This window comes from Lolium rigidum, chromosome 5, assembly GCF_022539505.1.
Source record: "Lolium rigidum isolate FL_2022 chromosome 5, APGP_CSIRO_Lrig_0.1, whole genome shotgun sequence".
Classification (NCBI taxonomy): Eukaryota; Viridiplantae; Streptophyta; class Magnoliopsida; order Poales; family Poaceae; genus Lolium; species Lolium rigidum.
Window position 1 is genome coordinate 15,655,877 of NC_061512.1, and position 23,943 is coordinate 15,679,819.

At 47.7% G+C, this 23,943-nt stretch overlaps 1 protein-coding gene and 1 pseudogene across 1 annotated transcript; both read right to left on the reverse strand.

Moving 5' to 3' along the window:
* Positions 1 to 946: 946 nt before the first annotated feature.
* LOC124655654 lies at positions 947 to 3,428 on the reverse strand (annotated as a pseudogene).
* A 3,209-nt stretch (positions 3,429 to 6,637) lies between these two features.
* LOC124653468 (transcription factor HHO6-like) lies at positions 6,638 to 8,784 on the reverse strand. Its single transcript, XM_047192530.1, has 5 exons — positions 8,486 to 8,784; positions 8,159 to 8,391; positions 7,423 to 7,693; positions 7,228 to 7,304; positions 6,638 to 7,109 (listed from the first exon to the last, which is right to left on the reverse strand). The coding sequence occupies exons 1-5, from the start codon at positions 8,721 to 8,723 to the stop codon at positions 6,822 to 6,824; spliced, it is 1,107 nt and encodes a 368-aa protein (XP_047048486.1). The 5' UTR covers positions 8,724 to 8,784; the 3' UTR covers positions 6,638 to 6,821.
* Positions 8,785 to 23,943: the final 15,159 nt, after the last annotated feature.

Below are 23,943 nucleotides of genomic sequence, written 5' to 3' on the forward strand. Positions count from 1 at the left end.
GCAGTAATAGCTATATATAACTGGTCGACGCCCAAAAAACCACTCGTGGTTTAGTTGCTTCAAAGAAATGAGGCAAGGAAGGCATTGTCCGGTGTCTTTGTGTTGCCTCCATTTTTTTTACTCTCGGTGATATCAACTAGGAATAAGTTGCATCAGGAACTTGTGATGTGCATGAAAACCATTTCTTGGTTCCTAATGGAACATGAGTTGTACACTTGGTGCTGATGGAACCCAATGAACTAGTTCTCAAACGCGGATGAACTGGACTTAGACATTGGGCTAGGAGGGATTTAGCGGTACCATCTGTAGCTGTTGAGTTTCAACACTAATCGAACCAGCATTTCAACCATGTACTACTATGTATATAGAATTTTATCATTCTGGTTTATAAAACATATTTAGTCTTGTGAACTAGTTCGTTCACTATTAATTTTCACGGACCCTAACTAATTCTCCAATAGATACGGTCCGGTACAAACTTTGGTTGTACTGTTTCTGTCTAGCTCTAGCTCCGAATTAGTTGATCCATCTCCTCACTGCCACGTACACTCTTGCAAGAAATGAACTTCTTCCAACGGCACAACACAGGCAACACGTACTATTGAGAGTATAGGCATAACCTTAACGCACGCTACCGCGATTTTCACAATGAGAGCCATGATAACCAAGTTGCTGAAGGGGTGTGTTTCTACTTAGAAAAAAACCTGCACTACTCTGAACTAGAACCTAAAACGTGTTTTTTCTGCTTCGTTTTTCTCTAGAGAACCCAAGATGTCTTCATGAGAAATTTGAAGGTGAAATATGCTTCTGTTGAATCCTCAAAAAATTACATCTCTCAGTTTGATGTGTCTCTTCCGCTGTACACAAGGAAGAAAAAAAAGCCTCAATCCTGAATCCTCAAATGCGCTGTTCTGGTCCTACATGCAAAACTGCAGCATTGCGGTGTTCAAGACGACGACGACGCCGCCTTCGTGTCGTTCTGCTGCATCTCCCAGCTGAAGCTCGCCGACTTGCCGTCCTCCTCCTCGCCGCCGTCGCAGCTGTCTCCAGCGGTCGCCGACACGTCACGGCTGGACCCGGTTGTCAGATGCAGGGGCGAGCCCGGCTGCGACGTGCTGTGCTGCGACGTGGGGTACTGCTCCGGCGGTGGCCAGACGCCAGCAGACTGCTGCTGCCGATCACTGTCGGATGTTCGGCGCGTGTGTAGCCTGTATTTCTGCAGTATTTTTTTTTTGTACACGTGGTCAATGCTCCAATGCTTGATGATGATCACGGTAGCTGGTGTGGTCTGAGTGGATTAGATGATTGAACTTGGAACAGAAGCCGGTTACCAACAAACCTGCAGATGGCTCTTGACCTCGTCGTTGGTGAGCCCATCCACTTTCATCATGTCCCTGATCTGCTTCGGAGTGGCAACTGCATCAACAACAATCACAACAACATGTTAATTCTTCAGACCAACCCAGGAGACAAAAATGTGATTGTACGGTCAGTCTCTCACTCACCATGGGGGCCGCCGAGGCGCTGGAGCGCGGCGACGAATCGGCGGTGCAGCTCCGGCGACCAGCACCTCCTGGCCTTGCGCGACTGCTGCCGCTGCTGCTCTCCGGCTTCCGTGACGGCGCTGCTGTTGGCGCTCGGGGCGGCCGGGCACGGCGCATCGATCGCAGGGGATGAGAGGGACAGGTCCGGGACTGCCATGGTGGCCGCCTCTGGTACCTCCGATGATTTTGCGAAGACTGGCATGCCATTCAGTGGCATGAATGCACTGGACACCTGATGGAATTGAAATTGACAGCACAGGTTAGAAAAATAGGTAGATGCATCTGAGTTGGCACTTCTGAAATCGACATCACAAGTATAAAAGCAAAATATATCAAGATTTTCTTTCCTCGTGATGGAATGGAAACGCTATAAGCTTGGCATAAATTTATTTATCTTTGTATATTCAGAAACTTGCTATAAAATCTCAGGTTAGAAAAAAAAAGGTAGATGCATATGAGTTGGCACTTCTGAAATTGGCATCACATGTATAACCAAAATATATCAAGATTTTCTTTCCTCGTGAAGTCGTGATGGAATGCAAACGCTATAAGCTTGGCATGAATTTGACATAGTAGTACTTATCATTGAATTGAGAAAATTGACAGCTAAATAAAATCTAAAAATAACATGACAAACACTTGTTGTCTTTTATACTACCACCAGTCTGCTGAAAAGGTTTACTCTCCATTTTCTCTTTCTCTCTCTCTTGCTGCTACCACAAAATTGGAGACTTGTCGTAAAGTCTCATAGTTTTGACAGTGTCACATAATTAAATTCGACTTATTTCTTGAACGGATCAGCTCTTGCACTTTTGTTCTTGCATTACTTAGTTTTCTCCCTCTCTAAACCATTCCTTATTAAACTAGTAGTGGTAGCTGCAGCAGTTAGCAGGATAAATTAAACAAAGTAGTATTATGACACCAAATTTCAAACCGCCCAAAAAATAATCCATCTGCTTCTTCGTGCCGTAGTACTAGTGTGTGCAAGGAGTAATTTGCATTTCACGGCTCTCTCTACCTTTTGGGGCTGTTTCCTGTCGCTGCCGCCATTGCTGGTGCTGGTGCTTGCGGTGCTGTGGCTCCCGCAGGTCCAGAGCTGCGCGGAGCTCATCCAGCTCCTCTTGTCGGTGGCGTCCGGCTCCGTCTTGACGCCCTCGGCCTTCCTCTTCGCCGACGGCGCCGTGGCGAGCAGCTGATCTGGCGCCGGCCTCCGGTGCTGCGTCACCTCATCTTTCAGCCACTCGATCACTGCACCCAACACAGGAGGAAACAAAAAACTCAGCCAAATAATCCAAGAAACCAGGTACAAGTACAACATGATATTTTGAATTCTACACATTTGAATAATGAATATCACAAAGTTATCCTGTATATACTAAGATTCATGATAAATATCTATAATAAAAATATAGAATCATTGTTATCTACATTGAACCTACAATATGAGTCTATGTTTTCGGTTCGTAGTTAATTTTACACAATGTTCACTAAAACAAGCATAATTTTCTCATATGGAGTCTGTTTTTGATGCACGACCACTCAAAATATTCAGAAAAAACACGTGCATCTAAATATATTCACCAAAAATCAAGGTAAGACGGCTGTCCTGCCTTGCCCTAAGGGGAGCTTTGCCCCTGCCTGGAGCGTCTCCCCGGCGCGGCCCTGAAGGCAGCGTCGGCGGCGGGGTCGTCGGTGAGCCCGAGGAGCTCATCCTGCAGAGCGAGCAGACGAGCGGGGGTTGAGCACTAGAGGTATGGGCGGAGAGGAGAAGAGGGGGGTTAGGGTGCTGCGGAGGCGGGGACGACTGGCGGAGACCTGGAAGTTGAAGTGGGAGCCGATGAAGTTGGCGTAGCCGCCGACCTGCACCGTCACTGCCTCCCTCATTCTTTCTGGGGGTCGCGGTGCTTTCCGGGCGGGGGATGATGCGGAGTAGGGTGACTGCGTGGCGGAATAAGTAGTGGATGCCGTCTCCGCAGCTGGAGAAGAAGAATCGGCTCACCGAGAGGTCAGCGGTGAGTTTTCCAGTAAGTGGGCTCGTCGGAGATGTCATCGGCGCCAGCAGTGAACTCGTCGGCGGGGTCAGGCCTGAGGCGGACGGCGGTGCAGGGCGGCGGTGTAAGAAACACTGGAGTGAAGGAGGGAACGAGAGGCTGAGGGCGTGCGGCGCTGCAGGGCGACGGCAGCGGCGTCGGCGGTGGAGGGAGGAGAAATGAGGCTAGATTTTCTTTTTTTTGATTTCAGGGTAGAAATTAGGCTGCCATGGAAAAGACTGAGAAGGGATTCATTTACCGTTCGCGTCGGGTTCAGCCCATTTCTGATGAGTCCAAGCCACACCACACCGCTCCAATCCGCTCTAGTGGTCAGCCCACAAAGATCAAATCCATTTAGTTGTAGCACCTACTCCAGCCCGACCCAACCACATACCTAAGCAAATCCGCGCCCTAAAACACCCAATTACACCACACCTTTTCAAAGCGCGGCAGATAAAAGACACGGAAAAAAGAGATCGGCACGAAAGAGATGATCCAAATACGTCGGCACCTCGGTGAAGTAATTTTGCATGAGCATGATGCGCGCGGCTGACCACGTGGTTTAATGCAAAGCGGGCCGAGTTTGGATCCCGGACACCGCTTCTTCCTCTGATCATTGAGCTCCTTCGCGGTGGGTAGCACCACCATTTGCTCGACATCGTCGTCAAGCAAATCCTCCAAATCCAAAGTAATCATTACTTACTCTCTCATTGATAGTGATGTGTTCGGGTGCCCGGTAAAAAAATGTGTTCTCGTGGAGTGTCAGTGGCATCTATCTAGTGTGCTTTTTGGGTCAATCTTTAGTAGCCATTGCCACGAGAATTTGCAAAAATGCTCGTTTGAACTACATGTATTGCTCGCTATTTCATCGAGTTCTGAATTTAGGGCATCCGTTTGGTTGATTATTTCCGATTTCTTATTGGCCATCCATGTTGGCAGGTAGCATGGAAAGATCGATAATCTGTCGTACGTTGATTCCTCACTTCCTTGGTGCTCAACTGCACATCCGTGTCATCTCTTTTCTTCGATACCGAAGTTATTGGACATCCCGTGGGCGCGGCAACATGTGCCCCATGATCAATGGAACAAGTGGTTTCATCTCCGTGCTTGTACTTTCATGCTAATTTGTCTAGTTTTGATAGTTCACACTATTGGAATTTTTTCTAGAAAATAGCTTATATAAGTAAGTATTGAATAGCTATATATACGATACGTTGCTAAAATATGCAGGACAACTAACTTCGCCCCTAATAGGTAGTTGTTCATAATGGTAGATTTCTACTTTACACACACATGTGCACAAATGCAAAAGAACTCTGAATTTATTAAAGAGACTAATGAAAGTAAATGATGAGTACTCTAGCTGCTCACACGATCAATGATAAGTGCACCTTTGGTGCTTTTCTATACAGCCACATGTTTGGGTCTTCAGTGCTACTACAAATCTTCATGAAACCATGTACAATAGAAAAGTGGTAACAACTATAGAAAATAACATAGAGACATAATGGTATATAGCACATGTGTCTAAGAAGTGAGGATCTAATGGCAGAAGAAGGGCATGTAACTAAGAATGGCACAATTTTAAGGTGTATCTTACTTAAGAGTGGGAGGCTCGGGGAAAATGCATGGGCTAAACTAGGGAACGATTTGCCCATGTGCTATGTAATCTTGATATTATCTCTCCATTCAGTGACATGTTTATTCTTCTATTGTTGTCATCATATTATTTCATTGCCGTTAAATCCGTGAGGCCTTTGATTTTCCACTCTTTTTCTCATTCCATCTCCATTTTTGTGTAAACTCCATTCCCACCATGAGAGTCCATTCAAGAAAGTCGAAATTGATGCGATCAATTTGGATTGATATTTTCTTCATGATGATGTTTGGTTGCTTGGGATGATTAAGAATTATGTTATCACATTCGTTCAAAGCTCGTTCACTGGACTATCGTTGGATTATTTTCCAAATTTGACCAAGCATGGTAATGGATGCTCTAGAAGGTTAAGATAAAAGCATGCACATGACATGGACCTAGGAGTAGCATGGAATTGTATTTAAGTTAATATATGATAATTATTATATATTTGTGTGACTAATTCATAACAGAGTGTGTTGTAATTTATAGAAGTTTCCTACTGTAACTGAAAAAGTTTATGTTTGTATCTCTCAAAAATATAGTTTTCTAGAACTGTCACAACTATAATGTACTTATTTAGTGATGGTTTCATGTGTATGTGATTCAGAACTGAACAAGGAGACATAAAATAAAGAAAATGGTGCAGTAATGCCTCGCCATTAGAAAACAAAACTAGAAGTAACAGCAAAACCATATCAACTGCATTCAGCCGTTTGACAAAATTAAGGAGGGTTACAGAGAGAAAATAAAAGTAGTTACAAGAAATGTGCTGTTTCGAAGTCACGGTAACTTACTACTCTATCCAGATGTCTGAGATTTATGCCATGGACTACCCAGAGGTAAGTTAATAATGTGCTAGGTCCATGCCATTTATTTGCAACCCATAGCCTATGCAGGTATAGCTATATATAACTGGTCGACGCCCAAAAAACCACTCGTGCTTTAGTTGCTTCAAAGAAATGAGGCAAGGAAGGCATTGTACGTGTCTTTGTGTTGCCTCCATTTTTTTTTACTCTCGGTGATATCAACTAGGAATGAGTTGCATCCGGAACTTGTGATGTGCATGAAAACCATTTCTTGGTTCCTAATGCAACATGAGTTGTACACTTGATGCTGACGGAACCCAATGAACTAGTTCTCAAACGCGGATGAACTGGACTTAGACATTGGGCTAGGAGGGATCTAGCGGTACCATCTGTAGCTGTTGAGTTTCAACACTAATCGAACCAGCATTTCAACCATGTACTACTATGTATATAGAATTTTATCATTCAGTTTATAAAACATATTTAGTCTTGTGAACTAGTTGCTGAAGGGGTGTGTTTCTACTTAGAAAAAACCCTGCACTACTCTGAACTAGAACCTAAAACGTGTTTTTTCTGCTTCGTTTTTCTCTAGAGAACCCAAGATGTCTTCATGAGAAATTTGAAGGTGAAATATGCTTGTGTTGAATCCTCAAAAAATTACATCTCTCAGTTTGATGTGTCTCTTCCGCTGTACACAAGGAAGAAAAAAAAAAGCCTCAATCCTGAATCCTCAAATGCGCTGTCCTGGTCCTACATGCAGCACTGCAGCATGGCTCTGCAATTCTACAAACGATAGCTGTGTTCAAGACGACGACGACGCCGCCGCCTTCGTGCGGTTCTGCTGCATCTCCCAGCTGTAGCTCGCCGACTTGCCGTCCTTGTCCTCCTCCTCGCCGCCGTCGCAGCTGTCTCCAGCGGTCTCCGACACGTCCCGGCTGGACCCGGTTGTCAGACGCAGGGACCCCTGGGGCGAGCCCGACTGCGACGTGCTGTGCTGCGACGTGGTGTACTGCTCCGGAGGTGGCCAGACGCCGGCGGACTGCTGCTGCCGATCGCTGTCGGATGTTCGCCGCGTGTGTAGCCTGTATTTCTGCAGAACAGTTTGTGCACTTGGTCAATGCTCCAATGTTCAATTGTGATGATCACAGTAGTGTGGTCTGAATGGATCAGATGACTGAACTTGGAACAGAAGGCGGTTAGAAACAAACCTGCAGATGGCTCTTGACCTCATCATTCGTGAGCCCGTCCACCTTCATCATGTCCCTGATCTGCTTCGGAGTGGCAACTGCATCAAGAGCAAGCAAAGAAAAATTCAGGACATCAATCAAGAACAACATAAGTATTCTGATTCTTCAGAGCAATGCAGCAGAAACAATGTGATTATTGCTCTGTTCCTCACTCACCATGGGGGCCGCCGAGGCGCTGGAGCGCGGCAACGAATCGGCGGTGCAGCTCCGGCGACCAGCACCTCCTGGCCTTCCGCGACTGCTGCCGCTGCTGCTCTCCGGCGTCCGTGACAGCGCTGCTGTTGGCGCTCGGGGCGGCCGGGCACGGTACATCAATCGCAGGGGATGACAGGGACAGGTCCGGGATAGCCATGGTGGCCGCTTCTGGTCTCTCCGATGATTTTGCAAAGACTGGCATACCATTCAGTGGCATGAATGCACTGGACACCTGACGGAATTGAAATTGACAGCACAGGTTAGAAAAATAGGTAGATGCATCTGAGTTGGCACTTCTGAAATCGACATCACAAGTATAAAAGCAAAATATATCAAGATTTTCTTTCCTCGTGATGGAATGGAAACGCTATAAGCTTGGCATAAATTTACTTATCTTTGTATATTCAGAAACTTGCTGTAAAATCTCAGAGTTTTTGAGTGTCACATAATTAAATTCGACATATTTCTTGAACAAATCAGCTCATGCAATTTTTATTCTTGCATTACTCATTTTTCTCCCTCTCTAAACCATTCCTTACTAAACTAGTAGTGGTAGCTGCAGCAGTTAGCAGGATAAATTAAACAAAGTATTATGCCACCAAATTTTAAACCGCCAAGAAAAAATCCATCTGCATCTTCGTGCTGTAGTACTACTTGTGTGTGCAAGGAGTAATTTGCATTTCACGGCTGTCTCTACCTTTTGGGGATGTTTCCTGTCGCTGCCGCCATTGCTGGTGCTGGTGCTTGCGCAGCTGTGGCTCCCGCAGGTCCAGAGCTGCGCGGAGCTCATCCAGCTCCTCTTGTCGGTCGCGTCCGGCTCCGTCTTGACGCCCTCCGCCTTCCTCTTCGCCGGCGGGGCCGTGGCGAGCAGCTGGTCCGGCGCCGGCCTCTTCCGGTGCTGGGCCACCTCGTCTTTCAGCCACTCGATCACTGCACCCAAAACAGGAGGAAACGAAAAACTCAGCCAAATGATCCAAGAAACCAGCCACTGCGAGGAGGGAGGGGCAGACGGACACGGACGCACCGTCGGCGATGAGGTGGACGCTGATGGGGAGCTCGCGTCGGAAGACCTCCATCTTGGCCTTCTCGACCTCGAGGCTCCTTGCGCACTCCTCGAGCCTGGCCGCCTTCTCCGCGGCTCCCGACCTGCCCACGGCCGCGCTGAGCGAGTCAGTCGCCGTCCTCGCAGCCATCGCCCGCAGCCGGTGCTGGTCCTCCCCCGTTCCGCCGCAGTCCTTACTCACCGTAGACGACGGCACCATCGACGCCGCCGATCCAGAGATCCCTGGCTTGCACGGATCCGCGAAGAGGAGGTTGCAAATGGGAATGGTGGCGCCTTCCGCGTGCTGCTGCTCCTGCGTGCGTTTATACGAGACGGTTGAGGTGCGATGGACATGGAGGGCAGGATGGTCATTTGGGCGATGGAAGGAGCAGCACAGAATCGTCCACGGAAGATACTAGTGTCTTCTTACTTGTTCCACACTCTCCCATTTATTCTCTGTGAAGCAAGAGAATCAACTTTCACAGGTTTTTTACAAGGCTGTTTAGCTAACTTTCACATTAAGCTAACTTTACCACCTGTCAACCCACTTCACTCGCCGGTGATCTACGATTTCCTTCGCCTCCGGCGGCCGCTCCGGCGGCGGTAGGTTGGAGAAATTGTAGATCCCGACCTGTATATAGTGTAGGGTTAGGTAGGTTTCCGGCCGGCGGCTCCATGGAGGTGGAGGTGGTGTCGGTGCCGGTTTTGCTGTCGGCCGGCTTCCCCTCTCGCGGCGGTGCTCCCTGGAGCTTCTTCGTGAGGCGGCCGACTTCCCCGAGCCCGCCCATCTACGGATCTGACGCGTTCGTTGTGCCCCGACCGGATCCATGTGGCGGAGGATCCAGAAGCTAAAGATGAAGGTGAAGATGATGTTGACCTCCATCGCGGCGACGACGGCTTTCCTGCAAGTCGGATCTGCGTACCCGGCGATCGGCGACTTCCCAGCTGCCACGGGGCTGGCTCCTATCCAAGGCCTGAGGCGGAGCAGCGGCAGCGGCACGCCACCGACGGCTCCAGTTCATCGCCTTAGTTGGGATCTAGAAGAAGGTTCTTTTTGTAATTTCTTGTACTTTTGGACTTTTTGTAAGAACGTGGAAATAATATTATCTTCACTTTCTGCAAAAAAAAAACACTAAGCTAGCTCCTAAACCATTGTGGAAGAAGAATTTCTCAGAACAATACAATTTATTTTGTTTCCATACATACGCTTTTTTACATTATTTTTGTTTACATGAAAGTTGCGAGGAAAAGTAAATAATCGATTATTTGTGTTGGACATGGATCGTTGCCTTGTTGGAGCGAGTACTGGTTGGCTGTAATGAGGGCGGCAGGGGTAGGATGGTGAATTGGTGAGAGGGTGGGAGTCGGAGAAAAGAAGATGCTCGCTGCGTGTGGTGCGGATGTGGTTGGCAGACAGCAAAGGCAGAGCCGTTTCGTCGCGTATTCGTCACGGAAGAGGCGTCCAGATACCGCCTGCTCTGCTCCCACGCACCTGCGGTGTGCCCCGTCTACCCGGAATCTTTTCCCTCCCCTTTGCGATCCGCCCCTTCCACATTGCTATTATCCGAAAAATGTCCCTGTTGTATATTTTGTTGCTTTGGCGCAATGCCACCAGTTCCTTAGCTGCCAATGCAATGCAATAATATGCAATGTCTACTAGGGTGGAAAAAAAGATGATGGGTGGAAGTCATATGCCTGGCCATGGGCAGCCCGGCACAAGGCCCGGCCCGAAAAACTCGAGCATGGGCCTAAAAATGTTGGCCCGACTCCCAGACGGGCCGGGCCTAGGTAGCCCAAAAAGTCCATTTAACACAATGGCTCGGCCCGCGGCCCGACGGCCTGATGGGTATCGTGGGTATTTGGCCGGGCCGGGCCAGGCTTGGACCTGATTTTTGAGCATCGGGCTTTCCTCGGCCCAGCCTGACATATGGCCAGGTATAGGTGGAAGATTCCCTTTTCTTTGGCTCCCCTTGGGAATCTCTAGCCCACCGAGCCAAACAGATCGAGGCTGTCTGTTTTGAGCTGCGCGGATACGTGTAGCGCGACCTAAACAGACGGTAAGACACGGATCGACATTTTCCAGATTTTTTGGGGATGCGCTTAAATGGGATTTTTTTAACCTTTTGCCACCTATCCCAAACTTACAGATTTTATATTTTTCCACCCAACAATTCTTGCCTAGCTCTGCCTACGGCGGCCATATCTACTCACCATTGTGTGCTCCACGACGTTGCCTCTACTCCCCGCCATCGCCTCCCACGGCGTGGCCAGAGTGACTGACCTCGTCGAGGTGGGACTCCACCGTCGGAGACACGAATGCCAAGGTAGCACGACTGCACTTGATCCTCCCATGCGCCTACGATGTGCCTTAGTGTGCCTGGAACTTTTTTTCCTAGTCTTACGGTCTGCCCATCCACGTCTGCTTCATCTTCTGTGTGGCACGACAGTATTAGCGCCTGGCGTCTCTTCCGAATCCTGCCAAGTGAAATTAATGGCCACGCAGCGATGCACATTCCCTAGGCCTAGCAATGGTTGCCGGTCTTAATGCGAGCCACCACCCATTCGGCTACCTTCAACATGTAAAATGGGGTGTTGGCTCATCCATTCCCTCACACAATCATAGCTACCTCAATCCCTAACCCTAGCACCGACATGCACCTTCTCCCAAGGACTCCATGGAGGTCCTAGGGGCAGATTCGCGGACGTTGTGGCCAGTGCAGCGGCAGGGGCGGTCGTGCAGAATCTACATCGCCTGCACGCTCTCCCTCGCCCGCGGAGTCGGACTGCAATCACAATAGGTACTTCGAGTTTGTGGTTCACATCACCGAGGACCCTTTCAATAGAAAGAGACTCCCGAACAGGGGCCGGCATGAACATGCGGGAATTCAGCTACGACTCTTGCCGGTGGCCCATCAAGGTTCTGTTCGATGGGCAAGGTAAAATGTACGTCTACGCTGGCTTTGTTAAGTTTGCCGCCCCCCAACCTGGAGGTCGGATGTCTGATGCACTGCCTCTACGAAGGCGATGGTGACATGTGCGTTAGGTTGTTCGATGACTCCGGCGAAGACATCGCCAATAACGATGATCAACTGTAGGTTCTAGGGTGTGTGTTTTTTGCAGCAAAGATGGTGAGTGCCAATTGAAGCCACTAGTGCAGCTTTCTAGATATTCTTCCATCGCAGCGAAGAAGGTGCGGACGCACAGAACCCTCTAGTTTTAGAGCATCTCCACTCGTCTCCCCACAGAGCCCCCCACGGCCACTTTTTTTCATCCGGACGGCGAAAAACGGCCCAGTCAGGCCCCCGGTTCCTCGTTTTGGTCCGGATTTGAGCCTATTTTCGTCCGGACTCCCCATGCCATCCTCGGTTTCCCGGGGTCTCCCGGGACTCGGATGAAGCTAAACCAACCGCCCACGCCCACGTGTCTCCTCTTTCGTCCGGATTCCCGAGCCATCCTCTTTTTCCCCGAGAAACGCCGCTTGGGGAGCACACGACTGGGAAACTACTCCTCCCCACGCCAAATCTTCCTCCAATCCGGACGAAAATTTCGCCGGATTTGGGCGTGGGGAGCGCCAACGAGTGGGGATGCTCTTATAGTTTGGATGTTCTTTCTTCGCACCAAAAAAGACGTGAGCCATCACAAACCACTAGTTAGGTTTACTCATTTTGATTTCCTCAAAATATATGTAAATATTTCGATCTATCAAAAAAGAAATGTTTGCAAATGTAAAGTGCGTCGGGCAGTTGGACTGCTCCCGACACAAATGGACATCCGTGACCGGGCAGCCCTAATTTGATGTGCGGAATCCAACCCAAACAAGCACCAACAAACTCTTTGCATGTCTTTTTTAGGTTGGACTGCTGAAGATATTCTAATACAATATGAGAAATCTAGAAGGGTGCAAAATTGGACCATGCCTCGAAGATTCCCTCTCCTTTCGCTGTTGTTAGCCATGAGGTTTGTGCCACTCTATTCCGTGGTCCATTCCACCAAAGAATCGTGGTGGTGCCTCGGCTGCTGCTGCTTCCCGGCTCCCGTGTTGAGATTCGGCTGCTGGTGGGGTTGGTGAAGGGTAGGTCTCGAATCACACGCGGGATGAAGAAGGACACGTAGCGCCGAAAACTCGGAAGTCAGCCCGAGCTGTGGTGGTCCGCTTATCCTGCCCGCATCAAGCCTTCCGTTTCTCTCGCTGACGTCAAATGCCTTGTTGTATAAAGCAATTGTAATCTTCGGAGGGAATACAGCAGCAAGACAAGGCAACCACCCCACTCGTATGCATTCTACCAAAGCAAGCCGATATGGACCCAACGGCAGGCCAGAACATTTATTGCAGAGTGATGGCTCTAAAATCCCACACGCTGAGCATTGAATTAGTAACCGGTCACTGAATTAGTAACCGGTCCATGAGACATTCAGAGTTTCAGACCATCAAGCTGTTCCCCAATAAGCGTTGATGTCGAGTCGTCCCAGCTGCGTGGTATGGATCCCCGCTACAGCACACCACAGGAGCTAGCTCAGATCTTGCTGCTCCGGGCAATATTGCTCGTTAGCATATATAGCTCAGTTCATGCAAGGTGTAGCCACACATCGCCGAATGTGAGGTGTTCAGCAATGCCATTTAACAGTCTGATTAGGTCGGTACAGCTATTTTAATCTATAGTTCAAGTTAGTCAAATGAAAGGCCAGTATATTCTTCCATTATGTATAATTAATTTCGGCTTATTGCAGCACATCAATGTAAGGGTTGAGAATGGGAAGAAGTTTGGTGCACATGGGCACCACTGATCTCGTTTTACAAAAAAATTGGAAATCACATTTTTTAGTTTAATTTGTTTTAAAAAAATTCCGGATATAGGCAATGTTATCAAATTCAAATACTTTATATTCCGAGCTACATAAAATGACAAAAGTTCAGATCTAGTATGCCCATTTTCAAATCTCTAAAAAATATCAGATTTTGTCATTTTTGTTTAGCCCAAAATAAAAAAGAATTTCCGCTAGTTATTTGGCAGCATGCTTGTAGGATACATATCATTGATAAAGTCTACAATTATTTTTAGATTTTTTTTAAACCTCTAAATATATTTTTTATTTACAAAAATTGAAGAGAGCACTAGTGCTCATGAGCCAAAAACACTCTCCGTTCAGAATTATTAATATAATCCCCTCAGACTTGTCAAATTTTCATTGTGTAGATTGCCATGATCTTATGTAATTAATTTTATGCAGTTATCTTAACATTTTGGTTTTCATGCATGCCTTCACTAATAGCTATCCATGTTTTTTCAGGGCAACCATGAGCTAGCACTCCACCAGTAGTTTGGCTTTAGTTGGCGAAGCTGTATGCCGCAGCATGTTTTTCTTTGGCGAAGCTGTATGTCGCAACATGTGTAAACTCGGTGCTTGTCGAACGTAAAGGCTTTATTAATTTAAAGTGGGCACTTAGTGTCTTTTATCTAAAAAACCATGAGCTAGCACTCCACCAGTGCCAATCAAGTTCAAACAACTCAGGACAGAGGTCTGAAAGGAGCAATTCGCCAAGCGACGAATTCAAGGGACTTTCGGTGATATTGTTTTCGCACATTTTCCATAGTGAATCTGAATGTCATATTCGTACAGTGTAACCTCATGCACACAGCACTAATTATCATATGGGAAATGCATAAATTGGTACAAAGATTAGGAAGATCCTAATCCATTCTCACATAACCCTGCATTCACCTATCACAAATAAATGCCATTTTGCAACAAAGTTTGCATATAAAGAAATTGCTGTTTCTATTAATCTTTTGTATTTTGGATGCATGTGTTCTTCTGGTACCGGCCAAGGCCACAATTTGAACTGTTTCACCTCTTATCGTGGATTCGCCGTGCCTGGTGGCCTCAAAGGGCATGTAGGGTGTGTTTGGTAAGTTGGGTGAACTCAGACTTTCCCATCTCGACCCAGCTATTCTAGACTTTTGTTGTTTGGTAGGTCGGGTCGGGCCAACTCAACACTGTCCACCTCATACTAAAAAGCCCTCTCAGCCCTGCCGAGTTGCCAAGCTTGAATCGAGCTTCTCAACTTAGCTCAGCTAAGTCCATCCCGCAAAATGTCTCAGACGACCCGCCACTAGCCTCGCAGCTGCCCACCCCGCTACCTGTAGTGCTCCTACATCCGGGCTGCCTGCATATGGTGCAGAAGCGAGTTCTCTTCGAAGTCAATTCATATGGAGCCATGCCCCTGCTACTGGTCAGCCTTCCACCGCTCATGTTTTTTTATGGCGCCAATAGCGCTGCATCTAGAGTCATGGTAGTCGTCGCACCACCTGTTTCAGTGCTCGGGCATGTTTCCGCAACTGTCGCTATGGTTCTGGCTTTCTTTTGCGATTTTTCTTCCTTCAAAACCAAGTCCATCGCCCTCCACCACCAGGAGCTTCGACATGGCCTCTTTGATCATATCCATTTCAGCATTGTAGGTCTCACATTTCTGTCCCTAAGTGGAACCATCTCCATCGCATTCAGGTAAAGCTGTGAGCGCATGCAGTTCAAAAATATCATCATACCACTGTCCTTTTGGTGGTGCTTCAGGTGCATTGGCAATATATCCCTTGCGTCTACTGTCCACCACTTCAACGCATGTTTTGGATGGATCTCCTTCATCCGTAAATGTACAAGGACTTGCAAGCAAGAGGGACCTTAGAGCATGTCCACCTGCGGCCCTCAAATAGGCGCAGGTAGGTGTGCCGACACGAGCGTATGGTGGACGCCGCTACGCCCTCCTGAACTATAGGGATGGCCGTCCCACACCGGCCTCCTCCATATCGGCGTCCCCTTTTTTTTTCCTATTTGCACCATATATACAATATTTTCAAACAATAGTTCAAACAGTTTTCAAACACATAAATTTATTCATACAATTTTCCCGCTGGTGGGGGAAACACGCGCATGTGGCTAGCTGAAGGGCCGCGCGGACGTTTTCCTATGTGGACGAGGCTGCCAGCGCAATTGATCCGCACCCTTCACCTAGGGGCCGACACAGGGTTGTCGGTGATTCTATTGAGCTCGAAACTGCGCCGCGCTTTATCTTACGCGGCCGGTGTGAGCCCAATTTTGACACCGGCCCCCAAATGGCTATCGGGGCGCTATTGGGCTCGCCGGTGAAGATGCTCTCAGGTTCCCAGTTTGTACTTGCCGTTAAAAAAAATACATTTTTTTGTAACCCAAATTATTCTAACACAAATGGTACAAGTGTGGCGATGGGAGGCTCACCTTAAGTACATGGGACCAGAGCATTCCCATATGCGCTCGTACATAAAACATTCGAATGATACTTCATCAGAGATGGTGACCTTGAATTGGACCTTGCACCACTTCTCACGCGTGTCATTATGGACATGCTTTGCCAAGAATTTCTGGCCAGGCACTACCACCGGCCCATCATGTGCCAACAATGGGATTTAACAAAACTGGTACAGGTTTGATATTAAATGGACTTCCACCGCTGCCAAGTAGATGCATTTATTCTGTACCCTGCCTCCCAACCTGTACGTGTGTATCACAATGTATTACCATTTTCCGGATATTCTGCAATACAGATCATTAAATGCTCATGGATTAACCACAGCCACACACTCGAACGAGACCAAGGGAGCCCGGGCGCTATTCGTCCGCTCTCACGTAGCGCCTCCTATATACGAGCTAGTAGCATTTTGTATCTTCGGTTGAGACGGTAGATGGACCTCACAAACTTCTCCTCATTTCCCTTCCAATCGAGATTGTAGCATTTTTTTTCCTTCCCACATGTTTGCCTATACAAAATGAGTTGAGGTAGTTTGTTACAGCCAGATCGTGCTATCTTTAGTTAATGCAACCCCTGTGTTCGTCTCTAAACTACTCCCTCCTTTCTAAATTAAGATGCATATTAGTTTTAGTAAAAAAAAATCAGACTTATAAACTTTAATCAAATGTACAAAAAACAATGTTAACACCTACAACACTAACTTATACTACCTCTGTCCATGTTTAATTGACGCAAGGAATGCGCATGCATAAGCTATTTTCTGTGCACAACTCGCGTCGATTTAAACCGAACGGAGGGAGTAGTTATTAGAACCATCATAAATGTGTTATCATATTATATGCATTTTATATCATGAATATATTTTCATATACATTTAGTCAAGTTTAACCAAAACTAATATATGTCATAAATTAGGAAGCAGGGGTATCTCATGAACTTAATTATACGAGGAGACGCCTACTTCCTCTAGTCTTTATTAATTGACTCGAATTTAATATTTTTTTTACTAAATTTGAGTCAATTAAAAGAGACGGAAGGGAGTGTATATACACCAAACAAAGGTGAGTTGGACTGGATTTCAACGAAATATTTATTTCTCCGTTCAACCAATGGTTTTCCTCCATGTTGCAGGGATTTAGGGCCTGGAGGGACCAGCTTAAGATTTTCAAATAATAGCCGCGTCAAGGAAATTATGAGCAATGGATAAGGATTCCATGTAGCGAGTGGGACAGTGGAAAGAGAGACGATTTGGCAAGATTTGTTTCCGCCATTGATGAGGTCTCGTGGCAAGGGATATATTTTCTCATCCCCTCTCTAATGAAGGAGACAAGCTAACGTCACGTTTCTAAGCTGCAAAGATTCCACCAATTTTAGGTGTGGAAACCACCAGAAAGATTCTTCTAGTGTTCACCATATACGAGTATTTGACGAGCTAACGTCACGTTTCATGTTTCTCTATGCTTCCTCCATCTACGAGTAAATATTACTTCTCACTTTGTCCTATGTTAGTGGTTAATTTAGTTGATGAAATTAGTTGGGAAGCTATTCCATTTTAAGAGCAAAACTTGTTGTTTGTTGCAGTAAAATCAATTGTTTTGTTTTTGGGGAATTTTGTACCATGCATGTTGAACAATATTATGGCTGAACTCCACGTTAAGACAATTCATAGTGAAGATAATATACTGTGCTATGATTTATGCAAAAAAAAATCTGATGTGTCACTGCAATTAAGCTTATAGTGATGACATAAGTAGACACCGTAGCATGACACATATAACTATAAAAATGAACATCAAATTTATCTAGTGCATCATTTGACATTGAGATTGTACTGATCAATAAATGTAATGAGACAACGGTATCTCTGTTTTTATTTAATTCATGTTCTAAGTTTAGTCAAAGTCGAAAGAATTGCGTTTGACTGGAAACATAAGAAATATAGGAAAATTCAATTCGGATCCTGGGAGCATAACATATTTTAAAGTATCATTTTTTGACAAAGCGTTCTACATGTAAATCTTCACTACTTATGTGCATTCGTCAGGTTTCACGAAAAAATGATATTTTGCGTGGTCTATGTAAAAAAAGAAAATTTATCGTGTCAAAAGCCTTATTTTTAGCATCAAATTTCATCTTTTTAGATATGCCACACAACAAGTCAATTTTTCATGAAACAATTTTGTGGGAGTGTAGCACATGAACATGTACATGTGAACTTTTTGTTTCAATTTTTTAATATTTGAAAATGTGTCTAAGATGCATTTGAAAATGAAGGGAGCATATGCTCCATGAGCCAAAACACCACTCCCAAAAAAATATCAATATATATAATAACAAATGTGTAATGCATAAAAATATATAATTTGTGACGATTATATAATATAATAGATTTTATAATAAAGTTTTCCTTTGACAAAAACTAGACGGCGAAGTAATTATGAACGGAGAAACTACTACTACATGATACAATGCACTAGATATAATAATAGCACATTAATATCATATGCATGATGGTATTATATGAGAATTTTTGTGTCCCGTTATATAAGGTGCCATTAATTTTCGCTCGTGAACAACTTAAAACTTTAACTATGGTTTGTACTTATAATATGTCCATAATTTTGTTTATGGATACGTATGAAACGAAAGATATTTGCATGACGGATCCAACCATACTATTTAGGGTCTGTTTGATTCAAATGAATTTTGTAGGATTCTTACCCATAGAAAATTTCCCACAAAGGCCGTTTGATTTAAAGAACTGAACCTTCTAAAATTCTTATGGACTGTTTTTGTATACCATTAATTTATATGATTTCTAGTAAGAGATTAGACCTCTTGAAAAAATTCCAATGTGTCTATGATAACTATGGCATGTACTCAATCTCTATAAAGATGTTCAGCATTTTGCCTATGGTACAATCAAACGATTTCTGCAACTAATTTCCATATGATTTTACATGTCATGACTTATTGTTCCTAAATTTTGTCAAATTTGATTTTTCATACTCATATGCTTTAAAAAGCCTTTGAATCAAACCGGGCCTTACACATTTACAGTCCATATATTTTAGTATTATATCTTAGCGGTCAGAGTTCTGCATAAAAGACTGAAACTCCATGTTTTGGGATGGAGAGAGTACCGCTATGATCGGACTTAAAAAATAGCGTTGCACTTGAATTTAGGCCGCCCAAAAGGGCAGAGTAGAGAACACGCACGCATGCGGCATATACACCGGGTTAATTCGCAGGGCATGATTGAGTTTGGATCCGTGGAGATTCCGACGGTGCCCCCACATCAGTACATCACCAGATGCCTTTGGACGCAAGCATGGGATACCGAGGATTTCCATGGATCTTGATTCCTTGCTTCGGTAGTACAACAGCTAGCTTATCTCACCGATGGACAGCTTGCCGTACCAGCGAATCTGGAGAGGTTCAGTCGGTGCACCGCATGCTTTGTCGACGGTGCAATTTTGGTAGTATCAGGGCATCTCCAACCGCGCGACCCAAACGGACGCGCTGGGTCGTCCGTTTTGGGCCGTTTGCGTGGCCGAACGGACACCCGGACAGCGGCCCGCGTCCGCGTGTCCGTTTGGGTCGCACGCTGCGCCCAACGCGCGAACGCAGCGCATTGGTAATAAAATAAAACAGAAATGAAAATAAAAAAGGAAAAGAACAAAACATAAATTTAAACTAGTTGGTCATTAAACTTAGCCCTATTTTGGGCAAATTTTACACAAAAGAAAGCCATATATGGCTTTAAACTAGAAAAAAGCAAACCCTAGCCGGGGTTTGCGAGCTCGCGGTGGCCGCCGGCGATACTACCCCCGGTAGTACTCGTCATCGACGCCGACGATGACGACGACGCCGCCGGCCGGCGGCGCGGCTGCTCGGCTCGACACGCCGGAGGGCACCGGGGACTCCGGCCGGGGGTCCCCACTGCGCCCTTTCCCGGGCGGAGTGCGCGTTCGGCGGGCTCGCCGGCGCTGCGCGGCCGTGCCTCCGCGCGGACTCCTGTCGGAGGCCGGTCCCTCCGCTGCGTGGCCGGGCGCTCCTCCTCGGCCGGGCGCGCGGCCGGCGGCTCCTCCTCCCGGAGCGCCGCCCGACGCGTAGCGGCCTCCTCCCCGACGGCGCGCCGGCTGGAGGAAGGCCCACGCGTCCGCTCGGGCGTCCTCACGGGCCTTCCGGCCGCCTCCTCCCGGCGCGGAGGTGCGCGGCGTCTCGGCGAGGAGCGGCCATTTGGCCGGCTCGTCGAGGTCCTGCTGCTCGCGGGACGCCGCGGCGCCGCCTGCGGCTCCGGGTCGTTCTCCTCCTCCTGGGGCTGCGGCTGCGGCTGCGGCCGGGGGCTGGGGCCGGGGCGCGGGCTCGCCGATGTAGAGGCCGCCGGGGCGGCGGCCGGCCCGCCTAGCGGCCGTGCTCGGGCTGCGCGCGAGGCCGCGCCGTCGCGGATGTGAAGCACGTGCGCCGCCGCGCATCGTGCTCCACCTCGAACCACAAGTCCCGGTTGGGACTTGCGTCGCCGTACGCGGGGTCCTGCCGGAGGTCCGCCGGCAGGCCGAGCGCGGCGCCTCCGGATCTCGGCGTAGCGGGCGCGGCCGGACGCCGGGATGGGCGGCACCGGAACCCGATCCGGGCTCGGGTGCCGGCCGTGGGGGAGGTGCACGTCCCCACGGCATTGGGACGCCGGCGTCCCGGAACATCGCGCCACCGCTACGGTGACGTAGATCCGGTCGCGTACGGGCGTCGCCGGCGGCCCCATGGCGAACGGCGCCGGCGCGCGCCGGCCGGCTGGCTGCCGGCCTCGTGGTCGTTGGCGGATGGCGAGAACTCGCGCTTCGGGGCCATGGCGGCGCGGAAGCTTCGAGCTCGCGCGTGCGGCCGGAGTGGAAAGTGGGGACCGGATAGGGGACGGTCCCCTTCCCCGATCCACATTTAATAGGACCGGGGCACCGACGAGTGGGCCGGCCACGCGGACGGGGCGGACACGCGAGGACGCCGCGTGCCATCCGCGGCCACGCAAACCCGGCCCAGATTTGGGCCGGGTTTGCGTCGTTCCGGACGCCGCGGCCGTCCGCTTTTGCGGTGCGTCCCCGCGTTGGGCCGGGTTTTTGTCCGGATCGACCCATCCGGACGCGCGGGCGCGGGATGGGTCGCCCCGTTGGAGATGCCCTCATATACTCACATCTAATTCACGATTGTACTACTACCATGACAAGGAGAGGATGGAAGCATACACGATAAGATATTACCCAGTTTCCCAAAATATATTGGCATGATTCATCTTGGTACAATAAACTTCGTTTGTCCTATTTGGCCGTCCATGGCCGATCAAGGGCGTCAGTTTATTAACATATCCTCTTGGTACGGCAATGTATCGGCGGATCATGACGAGGGACGGCTCCTGTTAATTGTTGTTTAGCATAGGCGGCGGCACTACTATGACCCAGCCGAGCATTTGCGATCATCCTTGGCGCCCGTCCAATCAAATTGATCAGGGCTGGCTTCATCACTAATTTAAGAGTTGACCAAGTCCCAAACGATTTGGCACGATTTTTAGTTAGCACGGTGATGAACCGACTCGATTTATCAATCTAATGAGCTCTCTCATGCTCAAACAATGATGACCTATACCGGAAAGGTGCAACATGGCGTGAATGATTCAACATAAAATAAAGCGAAGGACATGTTTATGGCCGCGGCGAGATTTTCACGCGAACCATTTTTCATGATTTTGCAATTGGGATCATAACACATTCGAACCAAACCCTCTACTCCCTATGTTTTTATTTATTTTGTGTGCTACCTTTAGTCAATGTAAAGTAATTAAATTTTACCAAAAACATAGAAAAAATTAGCAACATTCATAATACCAAATGAATATAATACTCCCTCTGATCCATATTATATCATGAATATACTTTATGATGAGTTGAATACTATGTATTTTACATTCTAGATATTGACACTTTTTCCTGCTTATTCTGTAAAATTTAACAAAGTTTAACTTTGACTAAACTTGGAATTCAAAATAATTATGAATGGAGGGAGTAGTGAATAACAACAGATACTCAATTAACTACTTATGATACATTGGTCAAATTTGAATCGACGAACTACCCGAGACATGGCTCCCCGCTAACAAGTAAGTCATTGATAAATATTAAAATAAATTTAAAACTATCAATGTAACCTGCACATTTGTTTCTTTTATGTGAGTGGATGCAAAATTTATTCGGAAGAGACATGTGGTGTGTTTTTTACAAAAAAAAAATGTAGGGCTCTAAAAAGCAATTCCTTTTTTTCGCGGGGGCTAAAGGCAATTTTTAAGCACCAAATTTATTTTGCTAGACATGGAACGAATCTTTTTTTTTACATATATACACAAGCACATACATGTACATCTGTAAGAGAATCATTTTTATAGTGAGAATCCACCAGGAAGTTCTCTCTCTCTCTCTCTCTACATATGAATGGATCATGCATGCATGGATAAGTTAGTGGTGGAGTCCATTGTTGATGGGCCGGTACGTGCAAGCTACCAAGATAATGCATGATTCTGCCACCCTTTATAGGAGCCGTGGCTTTTGGTTGGAAAGGGATCGACAAGCCGGCCGGGCGGGCACGCGTGAATCGAGCACTTCAGCGAGATGCAAACATCAATCCACTACATTCTTTCGGTGATAAGGTCAGGGAGAGATTCCATTCTCTTCCCCTTCCCTTTCCTTGAAGGGGACCAAAGCGAGAAGCTAAGAGCATCCACAGCCGTTGGGGCTCCCCAGGCCGAAATCCGGCGTTATTTATCCCCAGGCCGAAATCCGGCGTTATTTAGCGCCGGATGGATGTAGTTTTTGGCCTGAGGAGGCCCATTTTTCCAGCTGCGAGCCCATGGACGCGCACCCACCGCGTGCATAGCGACGGCGCAGTCACCGGGAAGGGCAATCGTCGGAGTTCCCTCGACGCATTGAACCGTCGCGAAGTGGTCTGGAGAGCCGAAACGACTCGTCGGGAACGGTCGAAGTGGCCTCGATGCGAGAACCGCCGTAATGGAGCACGAACTCCGCGGAAGAGCAACCGCCGCTCTCTTCGTCGAGAGACCTACATATACGGTTTCCGACGCCATTCATCTGTTCTCTCGTCACCATCCTCCGTCAACCATGAGCGATCTCTCTTGGCCATCGGACACCGACAGCGAGGGGAAGCCGCCTGGATGGCGCCATTGGTGGGATAAAGCTGCATCGTCCGAGCAGCGACGATTCCCCTCCGCCGGCCGGCCGAGGACGAATGGGATGACGACGAGGAGGACGAGGAGGAGGACGAAGAGGCCAAGGAGCAGGCCGAGGAAGAGGCCGAGGAAAAGGAGGAGGAAGAGGCCGAGGAAAAGGAGGAGGACGACGAAGAGGCTGAGGACACTGACGAGGAGGAGGACTCAACTTCCTCCGACGAGGAGGTGACGAGCCGGAAGCGTCGCCGCCACGACGATGAGGCGGGGCCATGTAGGAAGAAGAAGTAGCTTAAGTTTGTTTTAAAGTTTTTATATGTAATTTTTATGTTTATTCGAATTATATTCGAAATATATATAATCTATCTATGTTGCACCACTTGAGAGTTCAAAGCTTTCGTTCGACGAGGGTATTACCGTAGATCGTTCGACGAGAGTATTGCCGTAGATCGGGAAGACGAGGGTATTGCCGTAGATCGGGAAGACGAGGGTATTGCCGTACAAACCCAGGCCATTGTCGCTGACAAGTTGGGGCCACGCGCCCTTTCGTTTCGTCCGGACTCCCCGAGCGCTCCCCGGGGGGCCGGGGATGGCGTGGGATCGCCGGATGAATTTAGGCCCAAATCCGGACGAAAACGAGGAACCGGGGGCGCGACTGGGCCGAATTACGCCGTCCGGATGGAAAAAACGCTCGCCGGGGGCCTGTTCGGGGGGACGAGTGGAGATGCTCTAAGTTAGCAAGAGATCACATTGGCACTTGCTTTGCCACAATTTTTAGGTGTATCTTAGGGTTGATCCTATGTATATTTCTCAAAAGAGAAAATATATAGATCACATCTTTGTAAATGCTCAAATGATGTGTATGGCTAGAACAACAATGCAAAACCTTATTGGGTGTTCGAGTGGATTTTGTCATGCAAGTTCTCAAGATCCTGG